Source organism: Dipodomys merriami, unplaced genomic scaffold (assembly GCF_024711535.1).
Source record: "Dipodomys merriami isolate MVZ:Mamm:240054 unplaced genomic scaffold, mDipMer1.0.p SCAF_7, whole genome shotgun sequence".
Classification (NCBI taxonomy): domain Eukaryota; kingdom Metazoa; phylum Chordata; class Mammalia; order Rodentia; family Heteromyidae; genus Dipodomys; species Dipodomys merriami.
Genome location: NW_027206290.1, coordinates 71,786,650 through 71,804,034, shown reverse-complemented (window position 1 = coordinate 71,804,034; position 17,385 = coordinate 71,786,650). Strand labels below are relative to the sequence as shown.

General features: G+C 48.1%; 1 protein-coding gene across 1 annotated transcript in view; it reads left to right on the top strand.

Moving 5' to 3' along the window:
* Positions 1 to 1,199: 1,199 nt before the first annotated feature.
* Positions 1,200 to 17,385, top strand: part of Ggt7 (gamma-glutamyltransferase 7) — a 30,082-nt gene continuing 13,896 nt past the window's right edge. Inside the window, exons 1-7 of the mRNA XM_070007123.1 lie at positions 1,200 to 1,409; positions 10,652 to 10,887; positions 11,258 to 11,409; positions 12,592 to 12,709; positions 14,039 to 14,106; positions 14,318 to 14,391; positions 14,709 to 14,905. Of these exons, the coding sequence (XP_069863224.1) occupies positions 1,241 to 1,409; positions 10,652 to 10,887; positions 11,258 to 11,409; positions 12,592 to 12,709; positions 14,039 to 14,106; positions 14,318 to 14,391; positions 14,709 to 14,905 (1,014 nt within the window). The 5' untranslated portion in view covers positions 1,200 to 1,240. The remainder of the gene's footprint in view (positions 1,410 to 10,651; positions 10,888 to 11,257; positions 11,410 to 12,591; positions 12,710 to 14,038; positions 14,107 to 14,317; positions 14,392 to 14,708; positions 14,906 to 17,385) is intronic.

Genomic DNA, 17,385 nt, shown 5'->3' with positions numbered 1-17,385 from the left:
CAGGCCTTCAATGTATTTAAGAGTCTTACCCAACATCACACAGTTTCTGAACAGTAGCACTAGGATGAAATCAAGACACCTAGTTCACCGATACAGTCTCACTCTCGTTACTCCTGCTGAGGGTCAAACTCAGGACCTCACACATTCTAGGTAATAGCTGCATCTCTAGTCCCCATTCTTACCCTTCATTCTTCCAGGCCCACTTCCTCCGACCTATCACAACTCCATTATTTTTTTCTTCTTTTTCTCAGAACTACAACAAAACCTCTTAAAATGATGGTAAATATTCATATTCCAGAGACCTCATTCCAGACTATAGAGTCATATTATCTGGAGTGGAATCTGAGAATTTGCTTTTGATGATCCTTAAAATATGCTAAAGATTAGGGATTACTCCTATGTTGATGGATTGGGGGAGCAGCTGGGCTCCAGAAGGGACTGCAATTGAAAGAGAAATCTGAGACATACAGAGGTAAAGGAAGGGATCTCAGGTCAGAACAGGGATTTGTTGTTTGAGGAGGGTTCTGTGGGTGGAAAAGCAGTCTGGGGTTGAAGTAGTGGCTGGAGTTTTAAAAGGGGTATACAGGTTGGGTGAAGGTGCTTTCTTGGCTTTTGCGCTCAAGGCTAGCACTCTACCTCTTGAGCCATATTTCCACTTCTGGCTCCCCTGCCCCCCCCTTAGTTAATTGGAGGTAAAAGGCTCACACACTTTTCTGCCCAGGCTGGCTTCAAACCTGGAACTCAGCTTCCTGAGTTAGCTAGGATTACAGGTGAAGAGTCTGAAATGGAAAAGAGGGCTAGAGTTGGAGGCGAAGTCTGAGCCAGAAGGAAGAGCATCTTCGAATCCAAGAAGTTTGGAGTGTGATGAGTTTGGGGGTCACAGAGAGGATCTAGAGTTGAAGAGGGATTTGCGGTCAGTGAAAGCGTCTGGGGTCGGAGGGAGAGAGGGAGAGGTGACCGGGCTGCAGGCGGAGCCCGGAGCCGCGCGCCCTCCCTCTCCCCCTCCCCGCTTCCCCCGCACTCTCCTCCCGGCTCGCATCCTCCCTTCCCGCACCTGCGTGCCCACTGCAGGCTGGCGGCGTGAAGCCGGCGGGGGCGAGTCAGACCCGGACACTGCCGAGGATGGGGGCGCCCCCTCCCGGCTGCCCAGGAGCTCAGTCCCCGCCCTCCACCCTCGCACCCCCACCCCCGCCGCTGCCACTTCCGGCAGGCGCTGCGCTTCTGGGGGGTGCGGGTGAGGATGGCGGCGGAGAACGAAGCCAGCCAAGAGAGTGCCCTGGGCGCCTACTCGCCGGTGGATTACATGAGCATCACCAGCTTCCCGCGACTGCCGGAGGATGAGCCGGCGCCCGCGGCCCCGCTGCGGGGCCGCAAGGACGAGGACGCCTTCCTGGGAGACCCCGATACCGGTGAGGCCCTCTGGCGCCGTCCCTGCCCCGCCTTGAGAGGTCCCTGGTCGTCCTGTATCCGTTGCCTCTGAGCATCCTCCCTCGGCCTCCATCTCCTTCATTCATTCGGTTCCTCCTGCACCTCCCCCTCCTCCCCTGTCTGTTAATTATCTGGTGGGGAAGGGGGTGCATGCCTGCCCCGGAGGCGTAGGATGCGACATGCGAGGCGACGACAGGGACTGCAGCAGGAGGAACTGGGATTATTACTTCTTAGGAAGAACCAACCAACCAGGAAGGAATGCCATGCGGGAGATCCTGGGGGATCTTTGTGATCACCCGGTAGAAAAGGTTCTTCTCTAGCCACAGAGGACAGGTGCAGGATAAAAACCAAGTCAGAGGCTTCAGAGGAAGGAGAGAGTAGTGTAGGTCTGAAAGAACTTCTTCACAGCCAGGGACTGTGGTGCGGAAACATCATCTGGAGAGAATCAGAGTCCAGGGATGAGGAGAGACAGAGTATGATTCCCCTGTGTCTGGGAGTACTGGGTACTGGGAGACAGGGGGGGTGGACTGCATGACCTCTCAAAGTCCTTGGGGACTAGAGCGCCTTTACTGCCTGGTGAATTACTCTACCGCTTCTCTGGAGCCATGGATCTGGCTGGAATTTTAGTAAGCTACCCTGATCCCCAGGATCCAAATTTTATGGTGTTCTCATTCTCAGCCTTCTCTGCAGGAACTGTAAAAAAAAAGGGGGGCGGGAGGGAGGTTCAGGCAGGGGGAAAGACCAGGCTTGGGAGAGAGCTGGGGCTGAGAGCATTCCTTCCTTAGTGCTTTTTCTCCATATGGCTCAGCTGTATGTTCACTTCCATGCTTCATCCTCCATCCCCCAGCCCTCTTTCTCTAAACGTCACTTCCTGGCATTAGAGCATCCTTCTGTTTGACTCTTCCTCTCAGTGCTGGCAGTTGAGCCTCATCCCCTGGTAGATGCTGTTTCTCTGGCCCAACTCTCTCTGGCCTGGCTCTTACATAGTTGCTCCCTGTCCAACAGCCCCCAATTTTCAGAATTCCCTATTTACAACTTTCTGGCAATCTGGCCTGGGCTAGTATCCTGAGTCTTAAGCTGGCTAGACTGTACTGTACCTGGGATGGGGATGAGAGAATAGTGAGTGTGGAGGATTTGGGGTCACAAATGTCAGGACTGCAGATCCAAGCTTCTTTTCTAGGGGGAGTGGCCTTGGAATCAGGAGGTAGCTGGAAGAGGATGAGAAGAGGTGTCCTTGTTGGATACCAGCCTGAAGCCAGGGCTTTTATTCAGAGGTCAAGAATGATGCTTCTGGTTCTAGCATTTCCTGACTCACTGTGTTACAGGAGGACCTATACTGGGCCTTCATTTTCTCTTCCAGCTTGGAAGAATGCCTTTCTCTCCTAACCTAGAAACTGGGCTCCCTTAATATGTTTTCTCCTAACGCCCCTATAAATGTCACAGCACCTATAAAAACTTGTGATGATTTATTTACACAATAATGTGATTAGCCCCAGAAGGGCAGAGATGATGGCTATTTTATTATAATTTCTCATCCTCCAGCACAGTGTTGGACACTTTGTAAGTAATTGTTGAATTAATTTTTTAAAATGAACGGCAGGGAAAGAAGTTCCAAGCCCTCAGGGAATAATACCTTAAGGGGTTCACTCCAGACTCTGCCCAGCTGTACAAAAATCTACCCAAAACCCTGGTCACCTGAGTATCTGGGAACTTGAAACTTAACACAAAACTCCAAGATTCTCAGGGACTTACTTTGTTCTAAGGCAAGAGTTCCAAGGACCTTGCTATCATATTGGTATGTGGTTCAATGCTGTCACCTAACCCTGCTTCCAAGTTCCTAGGAGCCCTTGGTCCAGCCTGATGGCTAAGAGGCCTTCTAGATTCTCAACCTAATAGTGCCACCTAGTGGTACCACTTAATCCTCTTAGAGCCATTAGTGCCAGGGGTCCCCCATTAGAGGCCCTGTGGAAAATAGAGCACCCCAAGATTGGGAAATAGCTCCAAGTTTGTGTGCCTTCCTCTCCCAGCCTCTAGATGTCCTGCAAGTGCCCCTACCTTCAATTCATTCTATGCTGAACTCATCATTTTTTCCACGGTCCTGTTCTTCCTCTAATATCAATGACACTGCCATTCAACCCATCTCCAAATTAGAAGCCCAGGATACGCCTTCTTGCCAAACTCTAACTTCCAGAAGGTCATCAGATGCTCTCTATACCAAATCCCTTCATATCCTGTGATCACCACTGTTGCCTTCTCCACTAGCCTCACATGCCTGTGTGTGCCTCTGCACTCACCCTCATCCATCCACTTCCCTGCATTTCTGGTCTGCATTTCTGGTCATATCACCATCTGGCTCAGAAATATATAGTGAGCTTTTCCTTAAGATAGTAAGGAAGCCTGAACACTGGTGGCTCACACCTGTAATCCTAGCTACTCAGGGGGCCGAGATCTGAGGATCATGATTCAAAGCCAGTCCAAGCAGAAAAGTCTGTGAGGTTCTTATCTACAATTAACCACCAGAAAACCCAAAGTGGCACTATGGCTCAAGTGGTAGAGTGCTCACCTTGAGCTAAAGAGCTCAGGGACAGAGCCCAGGCCCAGAGTTCAAGCCCCATGACCGACAAAAACAAAAAAATAGGCTGGGCACCAGTGGCTCATGCCTATAATTGTAGCTACTCAGGAGGCTGAGATCTGAGGATCGCAGTTCAAAGCCAGCCAGGGTAGGAAAGGCTGTGGAACTCTTATCTCCAATAAACCACCAGAGAACCAGAAATGGTGCTATGGCGCAAGTGGTAGAATGCTAGCCTTGAGCTGAAGAACTGAGAGACAGCACTCAGGCCCAGAGTTCAAGCCCCATAACTGACAAAAAAATAAAAAATAAAAAAAATAAAGAAGCCAGGTATGACCTCAGTCTTCAACAGAGATCTCACTCTTGAACTTTGTACTCACATAATCAACTCTAGTCTAGATTCTTTTTTTTTTTTTTTTTTTTTTTTGGCCAATCCTGGGGCTTGAACTCAGGGCCTAGGCACTGTCCCTGACCTTCTTTTATTCAAATCCAGTGCTCTACCACTTGAGCTCTACCACAGTGTCACTTCTGGCTTTTTCAGTTTATGTGGTCCTGAGGAATCGAACCCATGGCTTCATTCATTCTAGGCAGGCACTCTACCAGTAAGCCACATTCCCAGCCTCTAGATTCTTTTGTTATGGAATTTTTGCGGGGAGGAGGGTAGTACTGGGGTTTAACTCCAGGCCTCCCACTTAACAACATCCCAGCCCTTTTTACTTTAGTTATATTTGGAGATAGGGTCTCACACCTTTGTCCTTGACAGCTTGAATCACAATTCTCCTATTTATACTTTCCACTGGGATGACAGATACATTCTAGTACACCCAGCTTTATTGATTGAAATGGGGTCTTAAGAACTTTTTGCCCAGGCTGGCCTTGAACCATTATCCTCCTGATCTCTACTCCCTATAATTACATACCTAATCTACTGTGCCTGTCTTAAAGGAGAATTTTATTGGGTAGCATGACTGAAAAACATAGGAATATGGTGCTTCAAGTATAAATGAATTAAAGTGTCTAAAAAGGAATTAATGTCCTCTTGGGTTCTGCTTTCCTTTTTGTAGGCACTATCAGAAAGCCCTCATTTTGGGAACAAGATACCCCCAACAACTATGGGCTTATGTTCTATCAACCTGGGAACCTAGACAGAAAGAGAACTTTTCTCTTTCCCAACAATCCTATTAAAACAACCAAGTTTGAGTCTTACCAGCCTGGTGTGAGTCTCTTGCTTGTCCTTGAACCAATCAATGTATAGAGATGTCTGTACAGATTAGCAAGACCAGGACTATCAATTATTCTGGGAAAGGATGAAAGGAGCTGACTGAAGGAGGGGAAAGGAAATTGCCTAAAAGAAAATTGAATGTCTGGGTGCTTGTGGCTCACGCCTGTAATCCTAGCTACTAGGAGGCTGAGATCTGAGGATTGCAGTTCAAAGCTAGCCTGGGAAGGAAAGTCCGAGAGACTCTTATCACCAATTAGCTACCAGAAAACCAGAAGCAGTGCTGTGGCTCAAGTGGTAAAGTGCTCGCTTTGAGCTGAAGAGCTGAGGGGGGACAGCACCCAGGCCCAGAGTTCAAGTCCCACTACCGACAAAAAAAAGAAAGAAAGAAAAAGAAAGTTGAATGGAGAATGATGCAAATATGCTGCCCACTAGACCAGCTTCCTCCACGCAGCTATTCCTAGGACCCTACAAATTGAAAATAGTCAAAATTAAACGCATCATTTTTTTCCCCAAAGACTTGTTTCTTCCAGCCCTAAACTAACTTTTTCCCAATATCCTATTGTTGTTATTGTTGTTGTTATTGCCAGTCCTGGGGCTTGAACTCTGGGCCTGGGCGCTGTCCCTGAGCTCCTTTTGCTCAATGCTAGCACTATACCACAGTAACCACAGTGTTCCCTCCTACTTTTTTTTGTGATTAATTGCATATAAGAGTCTCAAAGAGCCAGGCACCAGTGGCTCATGCCTGTAAGCCTAGATACTCAGGAGGCTGAGATCTGAGGATCATGGTTCAAAGCCAGCCGAAACAGGAAAGTCCATGAGACTCATCTCCAATTAACCACCAGAAAACCAGAAGTGGCTCTGTGTGGTTCAATTGGTAGAGCCCTTGCCTTGAGCTGAAAAGCTGAGGACAGATCCAGGCCCAGAGTTTTAAGCCCTACGATTGACAAAAAAAAAAAAAAGTCTCAAGGAATTTCCTGTCTGGGCTGGCTTCAAACCAAGATCCTCAGATCTCAGCCTCCTGATCATTTAGGATTACAGGTGTGAGCCACTGGCACCCAGCCTGTTGTTATTCTTATATGTCAGTGAAATCAATGGTAGTATTACTCAGTATACATAATAAGCACTCAACAATTTTTATTGCGTATTCTTATTGTTTTTCTTATTTTTTTTCTCTCTTCCTGGTAAGTATTTTTGCTGAACAAATGAATAACTCAATGATGGACTGGTAGGATGGAGTCTTTTTTTTTTTTTTTTTCCTGGACCTGGGCGCTGTCCCTCAGCTCTTTAACTCAAAGCTAGTGCCCCATCACTTGAGCCACAGTGCCACTTCTGGCTTTTATCTGCTTATGTAGTACTGAGGAATTGAACCCAGGGCATCATGCATAGGAGGCAAGCACTCTACCACTGAGCCAACTTCCCAGCCCAGTATAGAGTCTTTTTTTTTTTTAATTGTGAAACTACTGTACAGAGGGGTTACAATTACATGGTAGGATAGAATCTTTAAAAAAAATATGTGGTATTGAGGAATCAAACTCAAGGCCTCATGCATGATAGGCAAGCACTCTACCACTAAGCCACATTCCCTGCCAGGATAGTCTTAAATTGATCCAGTTGTGATGGGGTCGTTTCATCTTCTCATGACTCTATAGATCTATAGAAGTGCCTAGAAACAACTAAAATTAATTTGTAAGGTTCATTTTTGAAAATGGAAATGGCTCTTGGTGTCACCTGGAACAATGAAAAGGGGCTTTCAATTTACTTCCACTGCCTTTTTTTTTTTTTTTTTTTTGGTCGTGGGGCTTGAACTCTGGGTCTGGGCGCTGTCCCTGCACTCTTCAGCTCAAGGCAAGCGCTCTACTGCTTGAGCCACAGCGCCACTTCCGGTTTTCTAGTTTATTGGAGATAAGAGTCTTACGGATGTTCCTGCCCAGGCTGGCTTTAAACCGTGATCCTCAGATCTCAGCCTCCTGGGTAGCTATGATTACAGGCATGAGCCACCGGCGCCCGGCTCCACTGACTCTTGAGTTTCCCACGTGCCTCAGTTTCCTCATTTGTAAAGTAGAAAAGGTGGGTCTATTATAAAGTCATAGGAACATTTCAATGAAGGACTATATTCAAAATGCCTGGTTTATGATCAACATTAATAAATTGAAGTTCAAAACCTTTTCTTGCACTTTTTTTGGTACTTCTAAGGGCCATCAAGAGTTCTGTTTCCATGGGTATTTAATATCTCTTTGTTGAATGAATTTTAATTTTATTTACAGAGTATGGTATTGAGGGATACAGGCAAACATGATAAACTAAAGGAGATTCATAGAATATAAACTTAAAAAATCCATGGGGCACTGGTGGCTCAAGGCTATAATCCCAGCCACTCAAGGAGGCTGAGATCATGATTCAAAGGCAGACTGAGCAAGAAAGTCCATGAGACTCATCTCCAATTAACACCAGAAAACTGGAAGTGGCACTGTGGCTCAAGTGGTAGAGCACTGCCTAGCCCTGAAGAACTCAGGGACAGCGTCCATGCCCACAGTTCGAGCCCCATGACCAAAAAAGTAAATAAATAAGTCCATTCTCATTATCCCCTAGTTTATTCTCCAGACTACAGTCAGAGAAATAGAAAACAAATGGCTTGCTTAAAACTATGGGTAGGAAGCCAGGCACTTGTGGCTCATGCCTGTAATCCTAGCTACTCAGGAGACTAAGATTTGAGGATCTAGGTTCAAAGCCAGCGGGGGCAGGAACATCCATGAGACTCTTTTTTTATTTTTATTTTTTTTTGTCGGTTGTGGGGCTTGAACTCTGGGCTTGGTCACTATCCCTCAGCTCTTCAGCTCAAGGCGAATGTTCTACCGCTTGAGCTACAAGATCACTTCCAGTTTTCAAGTGGTTTATTGGAGATAAAAGTCTCACAGACTTTCCTGCCCAGGCTGGCTTTGAACTGTGTTCCTCAGATCTCAGCCTCCTGAATAGCTAGAATTACAGGCATGAGCCACCGGTGCCCGGCTTCTGTGAGCTCTTTTTTTTTTTTTTTTTGTCGGTCGTGGGGCTTGAACTCTAGGCCTGGGCGCTGTCCCTCAGCTCTTCAGCTCAAGGCGAGCTCTCTACCACTTGAGCTACAGCGCCACTTCCGGTTTTCTGGTGGTTTATTGGAGATAGGAGTCTCACAGTCTTTCCTGCCCGGGCTGGCTTTGAACTGCGATCCTCAGATCTCAGCCTCCTGAGTAGCTAGGATTACAGGCGCGAGCCACCAGCGCCCGGCTCTGTGAGCTCTTATCTCCCATTAACCACCAGAAAACCAGAAGGTGCTGTGGCTCAAGTGGTAGAGCACTGGCCCTGAGCTCTTCAGCTCAGGGACAGTGCCCAGGCCCAGAGTTCCAGCCCCATGACCAACAAAAAAACAAAACAAAACTGTGTATAGGAGTGATCTCTTGGTAAAATTCAAGCTTCTCACAAGGCCCATAGTGTCCAGGAAATGGGATCTAGCCGCCATCTTTTTTTTTTCCTCCTTTCCTGCTTTATCAGAGCCACCAGATCTTGGTTATTTCTCTTTTCTTTCCCTTCCTTTCTTCTGTTCTTCTTTTCTTCCTTCCTCTTTTTTCTTTTTTGTCAGTTGTGGGGGGCTGAACTCTGGGCCTGGGTGCTGTTCCTCAGCTCTTCAGCTCAAGGCTAACGCCCTACCACTTGAGCCACAGTGCCACTTCCGGCTTTTTTTCTGCTTATGTGGTGCTGAGGAATTGAACCCAGGGCCTCATGCATACAAGGTTAGCACTCTACCACTGAGCCAACTTCCCAGCTCTTTCTTTTTGGTGATGGTGTTGTGGTTGAACTCAGAGCCTGGACCCTGTCCCTAAGCTTTGTTGCTCAATGCTAATATGTGGGCCACAACTCCACTTCTAGCTTTTTTGGTGCTTAATTAGAAATAAGAATCTCTGGGCTTTGAATCATGATTTACAGATTTTAGCCTCCTGAATAACTAAGATTATAGGTGTGAACTACCAGTACCCAGAGCTCTGTGTGTGTGTGTGTGTGTGTGTGTGTGTGTGTGTGTGTGTGTGTGTGTGTGTGTGTGTGTGTGTGTGTGTGTGTGTGTGTGTGTGTGTGTGTGTGTGTGTGTGTGTGTGTGTGTGTGTTGGTCCTGGGGCTTCAACTCAGACCCTGGGGGCTGTCCCTGAGCTTCTTTTGCTTAAGGCTAGCACTCCACCACTTAAGCCACAGTGCCACTTCCAGCTTTTCTAGTCATTTATTGCCAATGATCTTCCAGACTTAACCTGCTCAGGCTGGCTTTGAACAGTGATCTTCAGTTCTTAGTCTCCTGAGCAACTAAGATTACAGGCATGAGCCACCTGGAGCCCAGATGGTTATTTCTTTCTAATGTGCCAAAGTTATTCCCACATTAGGGCCTTTGTACTTCTTCCTCCCTCTTTCTCGAACATTCTAAATATTCTCTCCTTGTTTTACCTGTGGCTAGGTCCTTCTGCTTCAGTTCTCAGCTCAAATGTCACTTCCTCAATGAGGCCTTCCTGATTTTCCCCACTCTCTCCACTGCCATTCTCTATTCATTTTAGTGTGTGTGTGTGTGTGTGTGTGTGTGTGTGTGTGTGTGTGTCTGTGTGTGCGCATGCACGCGATTCACCTCAGGATCTTTTTTGGTTATTTTGCTCAAGGCTGAAGCTCTATCACTTGAGCTACAGCTCCACTTCTGGCTTTTTGCTGGTTAATTGGAGATAAGAGTCTCGTGAACTTTTCTGCTCAGGCTGGCTTGTAATCAGGATCCTCACATCTCATCCTTGAGTAGCTAGGATTAGAGGTGTGACTCACCAGTGTGTGGCACTATCTTCTTTTTTTTTTTTTTTTTTTTGTCTTAGCACCTGTCACAACTTGTAATTATACACTCTTTTGTTTACTTGCTCGTGGCTTTCATCCTCCACTGGCCAGTGAACGACATGAGTGCAGGAACTACCCATTTCCAATTAGCATCTAGCACAGGTCTAGACACAATAGGCTTTTCTGTTTTGTTGGATGAATGGATCCACGGAGCAAGGTTAGAAGCCAGGTTCTGTTTGGTCGCTGTGTCCTGGCACAGAAAGTTGATGCTCAACCGAAGACAGGATCTGGTTACCAGGAAGAGCTAAACCTCCTCTCAGCCCTGTGTCCTGATTCCAGGAAATTTGGGCTTGGTACCAGCCACAGGCTGGAATCCAGCCGTTGCTCACTTGATGGGGGGGGTCCCCTGTTTTCTTGCCAGCCGGGATCGCCAGCCTGGGCCAGCCCTGGGGTGTGTCCCAGAGACTGGCCAAGTGAGCCAGGCTGGCTGGTGGGGTTTGAGTGGCAGGGGCGGGGCGGCAGGGCATCGCTGAGCGCTCCGCCCCAGGACCAGGTAGGAGGCGCCCTCACCGACCCCCACCCCCCACCCCGCCGCCCTGCTGCAGACCCGGACTCCTTCCTGAAGTCGGCCAGGCTGCAGCGGCTGCCGTCCTCGTCGTCGGAGATGGGCAGCCAGGACGGGTCGCCGCTGCGGGAGACCCGCAAGGACCCGTTCTCCGCGGCCGCGGCCGAGTGCTCCTGCCGCCAGGACGGGCTCACGGTCATCGTCACGGCCTGCCTCACCTTCGCCACGGGTGTCACGGTGGCGCTGGTCATGCAGATCTACTTCGGAGACCCCCAGGTGAGGGGGGCAGGGGTGCAGGAGGAGGGACCTGGGGAGGAGCGAAGGGAGAGAAGCCTGAGGGAGTGGTGGCAACTGGGGAATGGCTGGGTGGCCCAAAGGATGGGGTGGGGGTAGAAATGGGAAGGGGCAAATGAATGGTGACTTGGGAGAGGAAAGTCCCAAAGGGAAGGGCTCTGGGGCAGGGGAGAGGCAGCGGGGCTCCATCAGGTAAGGAAATGAGACAAGGTAAGGGGGGTGGGGGAAAGCCAAGGGGACAAGAGGGAAAAGCTTGCCTCCCAGCCCCTGCAGAGGTTCTAGGGTTCGTGGAGGTAGCCTTAAGGAGGCCGAGGGCCCTTCCTGTCTCTAAGGGTCCCCTCTCCCCTTTCAGATCTTCCAGCAGGGAGCTGTGGTGACCGATGCAGCCCGCTGCACAGCACTGGGCATGGAGGTGCTCAGTAAACAGGGTTCTTCGGTGGACGCAGCCGTGGCAGCAGCCTTGTGTTTGGGGATTGTGGCTCCACACAGTTCTGGCCTGGGCGGGTAAGGAGCTGGGTAAGAACCCAGTGGAGGCCTGGGTCTCCCCCCCCACACACACACCTCCCCAGGCCCATTTGTCTCCTGGTCTGTAAGGCCTCCTCAGTGGAGATGGAGAGGTCTCCTGGGCAGAACTGAGTCCCAACTCCTTGAGTTTTGTCTTTCTTTATCCAATTTTGCTCCTTTCCTTCCTGGATGGTTTCAAAACAGCAAAGCTATCATGTGGAACATATGAAGGTGTCTTCACAAACATTTTTTTCCCTTCTTTTCTCCCTCCCCACCAAAAGAAATTTGTAAACTGTAAAGCAAAGTACACAATGAAACATCCCGTCCTCAAATGAGACTTCAACTTTTACGTTCATAGACCCAGGCCAGTCTAATGACAATCTAATGTCCTCCAAAAATACACTCCAGGCTAAGAACTTTTAAAACTGAGCTTACAAACTGGCCACTCATGGTCCGTACCTCCAGCACACCAGACTGGTTTGGTTGGCACACTGGAAAATTATTTTTAATAGTTTGCTATTGTTCAAAGGCTGAGAAGTTTTCATAAAATCCCAGATTTCCATCTCTTGAGCAACCAGGAGCTCTGGTAACACAGATCCTACATTCTTACCTGACTGCAATTATGAGCTGAGGCAGGGGTTGACCTCTTGGCCACACTTCCCACTACTCTACCACTCAGCTCTCAGGCTTTTCCTGGTTTGCTACTTGGCAAATGTAAATGTAGACATTTACATTTGGGACTCTCATCAGACGTATTTAAGCCCCAGAAAAAGAACATCTTAAAGTCCATACCTTGATTCCTGCAAAACCAGCCCTCCAGGCTCTACTAAAGAAATTCCCCTTTTGGCTTTACACAATCTATCCTTACATAATCCAGTCCTGGGGGAGGGGTAGGAGGCATACCAAGTAGTCAGGTGCAGGAAGCTGGCAAGGGTCCTGATCTGGTCTAGGATGGGGGTAGGGGTGGGAAGGCAGAACATCCTGCTCTTCCAGTCTCTGGGTTTTCCCTATTCAGGGATTAAAGTCTCTAGTAACCCAGGTCCCCTATTCCAACCCCTTTGGTTCCCCCTTCATAGGGTGACCTGATCCAGGTTGACAAACTAAGCCTACACCACAGGGGACTGAGAGGAGGCACGTTAATCATTCAGAGGGTTGGCATGGTATTATCTGTGTCTCTCCCAGTGGAGGTGTGATGCTGGTACATGACATCCGACGAAATGAGAGCCACCTAATTGATTTCCGGGAGTCTGCACCAGGAGCCCTCAGAGAAGAAGCCCTGCAGAGATCCTGGGAGACCAAGGTGGGGGCTCTGGTGAGAGGAGTGGGCTCAGGGGGGAGCAGAAGGGCAAAGGGCACCCCGTTTCACTGCCCTTCTGCTAATCCAAGTATGAATTTGCTGAGTATCTATTATGTGGTTAGGGAAAAGAGTTGATCAGAATGTTCTTAGGCTATAGGAAGACAGCCCCTCCCAGCTCCAAAACAAAATAATGAACAATGCTAGCACTGATGGCTCCTACTTATAGTCCTAGCTGGTTAGGAGGTTGAAATCTGAGGATTGCAGTTCGAAGCCAGCCCAGGCAGGAAAGTCCATGAGATTCTTATCTCCAATTAGCCACCTGAAAGTCAGAAGTGGAGCTATGGGTCAAATGGTAGCGTGCGAGCCTTGAGCAAAAAAACCTAAGGAACAATAGCCAAGCCATAAGTTCAAGTCCTAGTACTGGCATCATCATAATAATAATGATAAAAAATTCAGACAATGGATAAAAAGATAATATTGAAACATCTTACTTCTCTGGTAGTATCACCTGTGTGGAACTTAGGAAGTGAAAGGTCACTGAATATAGTTGCTGCAATAAAACTCACTGTATCTCATCTGAACCTGGTGACTATAACCTTAAGCAGCTTGTGAGTAGAGAAGAACTGCTAGAGGAAAATCCACAATTGGCTGAAAGCCAAAAAGGAACTAAAATAACAGAAAATTAGGTAGTTAAGTGCAGGAGCAAGAGTACAACATATTCTTCAGTTCTCACAGCTCAGAGTGATGGTGGTCTGAAGTTGAATTTGTTAAAGGAAGGTCCCTTGTCCGCCGTTTTAAAAACCAAGGGTAACTATTATTCAGTGTAACAGATTTCCTTTTATTTATTTATTTTTCCTTGCCAGTCCTGGGGCTTGAACTCAGTGCCTGGGCACTGTCCCTGAGCTTCTTTTGCTCAAGGCTAGCACTCTACCACTTGAACCATAGTTCCACTTCTGGCTTTCTCTGTTTATGTGGTACTGAGGAATCAAATCCAGGGCTTCATGCATACTAGGCAAACACTCTACACTAAGCCACCATCCCAGCCCAACAGATTCCTTTCTAAACTGGTTTGGTCCTGGTTCTTGAAAGGATTTGCTTGATTCATTAAATCCCTCAACTATGGTAGATAAAGGCCTTTCTCATTTGTATGTAGGAAGTCAGGGAAATGGGAGGGATACCTGCCCAGGAAAACTTGTCCATCCCCTGGGATACTTGGCCTGTGTCTCTCCCCTGTGCCAGCCATCCCTGGCTTGGGGCTCTGCGGAGTTCAGCCCAGCCCCCCCCTTCCAGTGACCTGGTCTCCTCTCTCCCTCGCCTGCCCGCCTTGCCCAGCCTGGGCTCTTGGTGGGGGTACCCGGAATGGTGAAAGGGCTACATGAAGCTCATCAGCTATATGGCAGGTAAAGACCGTCCTTTGGGGACCAGGGGCCCCTGCCTGCATCTTTCCTTGGGTGGCCTTCTCCTACCTTCCTCGATTCTTGCCTTCCCAACTTCCCCTCCTAATATCCCCTTCCCTTGCCAGGACTCTCCTTCCTAGGAACCCCCCTTCCCCCAGGACCCCTCCTCCTCCCCCCAGGACCTTCTCCACCCCCTGCTCTCCGGCCCCCTCAGGCTGCCATGGTCTCAAGTCCTGGCCTTCGCAGCAGCTGTGGCCCAAGATGGCTTCAACGTGACCCATGATCTAGGTCAGTGGGGCCTGGGCGTGGGGGTAGAGGCCTAAGGTTGATGGAGGGGGGATCCTTTGAGATTTTGGGCCCAGACCAGAGAGGACTTTCAAGTTACTCTTCAGACTTCTCTTCCCCATCCCACCCTTTACCTGTATCCGCAAATGAGGGCATCTGGGAAGAGCCTATATACATCCCTGCCTCCCCTGTAACAGGCCTCTGGCGGGGTCAGAACACTTAGGGCTGGTCATCCTTCATCCATCCCACCTACTGGGCATCTTAGTCATCTGGGCTAGACCCGTGTACCTTACCACCCAGCCTCTTATCCTTGCCCCCAGCTCACGCCTTGGCTGAACAGCTGCCTCCTAATGCATCTGAGCGCTTCCTGGAGACATTCCTGCCATTGGGCCACCCACCACTGCCTGGCTCCTTGCTGCGTAGGCCTGACCTGGCTGAGGTACTGAAGGCACTTGGCACCTCCGGCCCTGCTGCTTTCTACAATGGTGGCAACCTTACCCTGGAGATGGTGGTCGAGGTAAGTATGAGAGTGGGGTGTGAGGATACATCCCTAAGATCCTGCTGCTAGGACGCCTTCTTCTGCCTTCCTTCCCTGCCTTTCTTTGTATAGTTTTCTGATCAGATTTGTTTGAAATTATAGAATACCCCAAATTAACCTCTGGTGTTGGAATGAGACCCATGGTTGTTAAGAACAGTTTCCTAAGGACTGAGGGGGGGGGGGACAAACAAACAAACAAAAAATCTTCTTCCTGGGTAACTAACTGTCAGGACTGGGGAGATTGACAGGGGAGGTCACTACCCAATCCCAGAGACTTATTCTGAGATAGTGATGGATTCTAAGAATTCTGGTCAGTATGGCTGGGAAGGTGGCTCAGTGGTAGAGTGCTTTCCTTGAATGCATGAGGCCCTGGGTTCGATTCCTGAGCACCACATAAACAGCAAAAAAGCCAGGAGTGGCTCTGTGGCTCAAGTGGTAGAGTGCTAGCCTTGAGCTGAAGAGCTCAGGGATAGCACCCAGGCCTAGAGTTCAAGATCCACAACTGACAAGAAAAAAAAAAGAATTCTGGTCAGTAGCCCCAAATGCCTAATGAAAAGTTATGCTCAAGAAAAGGGTAGGGGGCACAGAAATGGAGGGACAAAGGGTGAACAAATGCACTAGACACTATTGAAAATTAAATATACAACTAGTGGATGAGAACAGGAGCAAAAAATGGGGAGAGAGGGAGAGAAGGGGGACAGGTGCTCTTTACCTGATTTATGTAACTCCTCTGTACATCACCTTTATAATAACGATTTATTTATTTGCCAGTTGTGAGGCTTGAACTCTGGGCCTGGGCACTGTCCCTGGGCTCTTCAGCTCAAGGATAGCACTCTACACCATAACACCATTTCCATTTTCTGGTGGTTAATTGGAGATAAGAGTCTCATGGACTCCCCTGCCCAGGGTGGCTTTGAATCATGATCCTTAGATCTCAGCTTCCTGAGTAGCTGGGATTGTAGGCATGAACCACTGGCACTGGCCTAAAATTTTTTTAAAAAGAAAAGGATAGGGCTGGGAAGGTGGCTCATTGGTAGAGTGCTTGTCTTGCATGCATGATGCCCTTGGTTTGATTCCTCAGCACCACATAATCAGAAAAAGCCAGAAGTGGTGCTGAGGCTCTAATGGTAGAGTGCTAGCCTTGAGCTGAAGAACTGAGGGACAGCACCTAGGCCCAGAGTTCAAGCCCCAACTGACAAAAAAAAAAAAAAAAAAAAAAAGAAAGAAAGAAAAGGATAGGTAGACCAACTCAGAGGTGCTCTCAACTGTGCAGTAGAGGTGTTTATATAAATCTCTGCCACATACTTGTGAGAATTAATCTAGGTGTGTCATTCATTTCTGGAGAACCTACTCTGTACCAGGCCCCATACTTCATTCTGGAAATAAGGATGTGGTGATAGAATCTCATCCCAAATAGACTTACCTAGAAAGTCCAGAGTGCCAGAGTGCTAGTGTTAGGTCCTTCTGGATCCACATTGTCAAGTCTCTTCCATGCCTCCCCCCCACCCCACCCCACCTTGCCCAGTCCCTTGGATTTACTCTCTCAAATCATTTCTATAGCTTCTCCCACCAGACTGTCCTAGGCCATTCTTTCAACAAGCTATTCCAAAGAAAGAGCATTTGTCATTCCCCGGACTCCCAGCAAAAGCTTTAAGGTGTGTCTTAGTAGCTTATCAAAGGTCTCATGATTATTACTAAGCCAGTCATCATAGCACAGAAAGAAAAGTTCTGATTGGCTAGGCCTGGATCATTTGCTCTCATTTGGAACAGGAAATGGAGATCCTAACAAAGACCATCAGAGTTTTAAAAGAAAATATATATATATACATACATACATACATACATACATATATACATGAATAAATGTGAGTTGATTATTTGGGGGCTTGAACTCAGGGCCTGGGAGCTGTCCTAAGTTTTATTTTGTTCAAAGCTAGCAGTCTACCACTTGAGAGATACTTCTGGCTTTTTCTGAGTAGTTTATTGGAGGTAAGAGTTTTCATGGGTTTTCTGCCCAAGCTGGCTTCAAACTAAGATCCTTAGATCTCAGCCTCTTCAGTAGCTAGGATTGCAGGCATGAACTACCAGTGCCCGGTTCAATGTGTAGTTCTGTAAGGGTAAAGAAGTCAAAGGATTTAAGTTTTCAAAGGTATAGAAACAAAACCCCAAACCCAGGACCAGCAAAAAACAAACTGTTCAGTTATGTCAATTAAGGGTCATTTAAAGTGGCCTTTTTTTTTTTTTTTTTTTTTTTTTGCCAGTCCTGAGGCTTGAACTCAGGGCCTGAGCACTGCCCTCTGGCTTTTATGGTGGTTAATTGAAGGTAAGAGTCCCATAGAGTTTCCTACATATGCTGGCTTTGAGCCACAATCCTCTAATCTCAGCCTTCTGTGTAGCTAAGATTACAGGATGCATGAACCACCCCACCAGAGCTTTGCTCTGCTCTGCTCTGCTCCTTT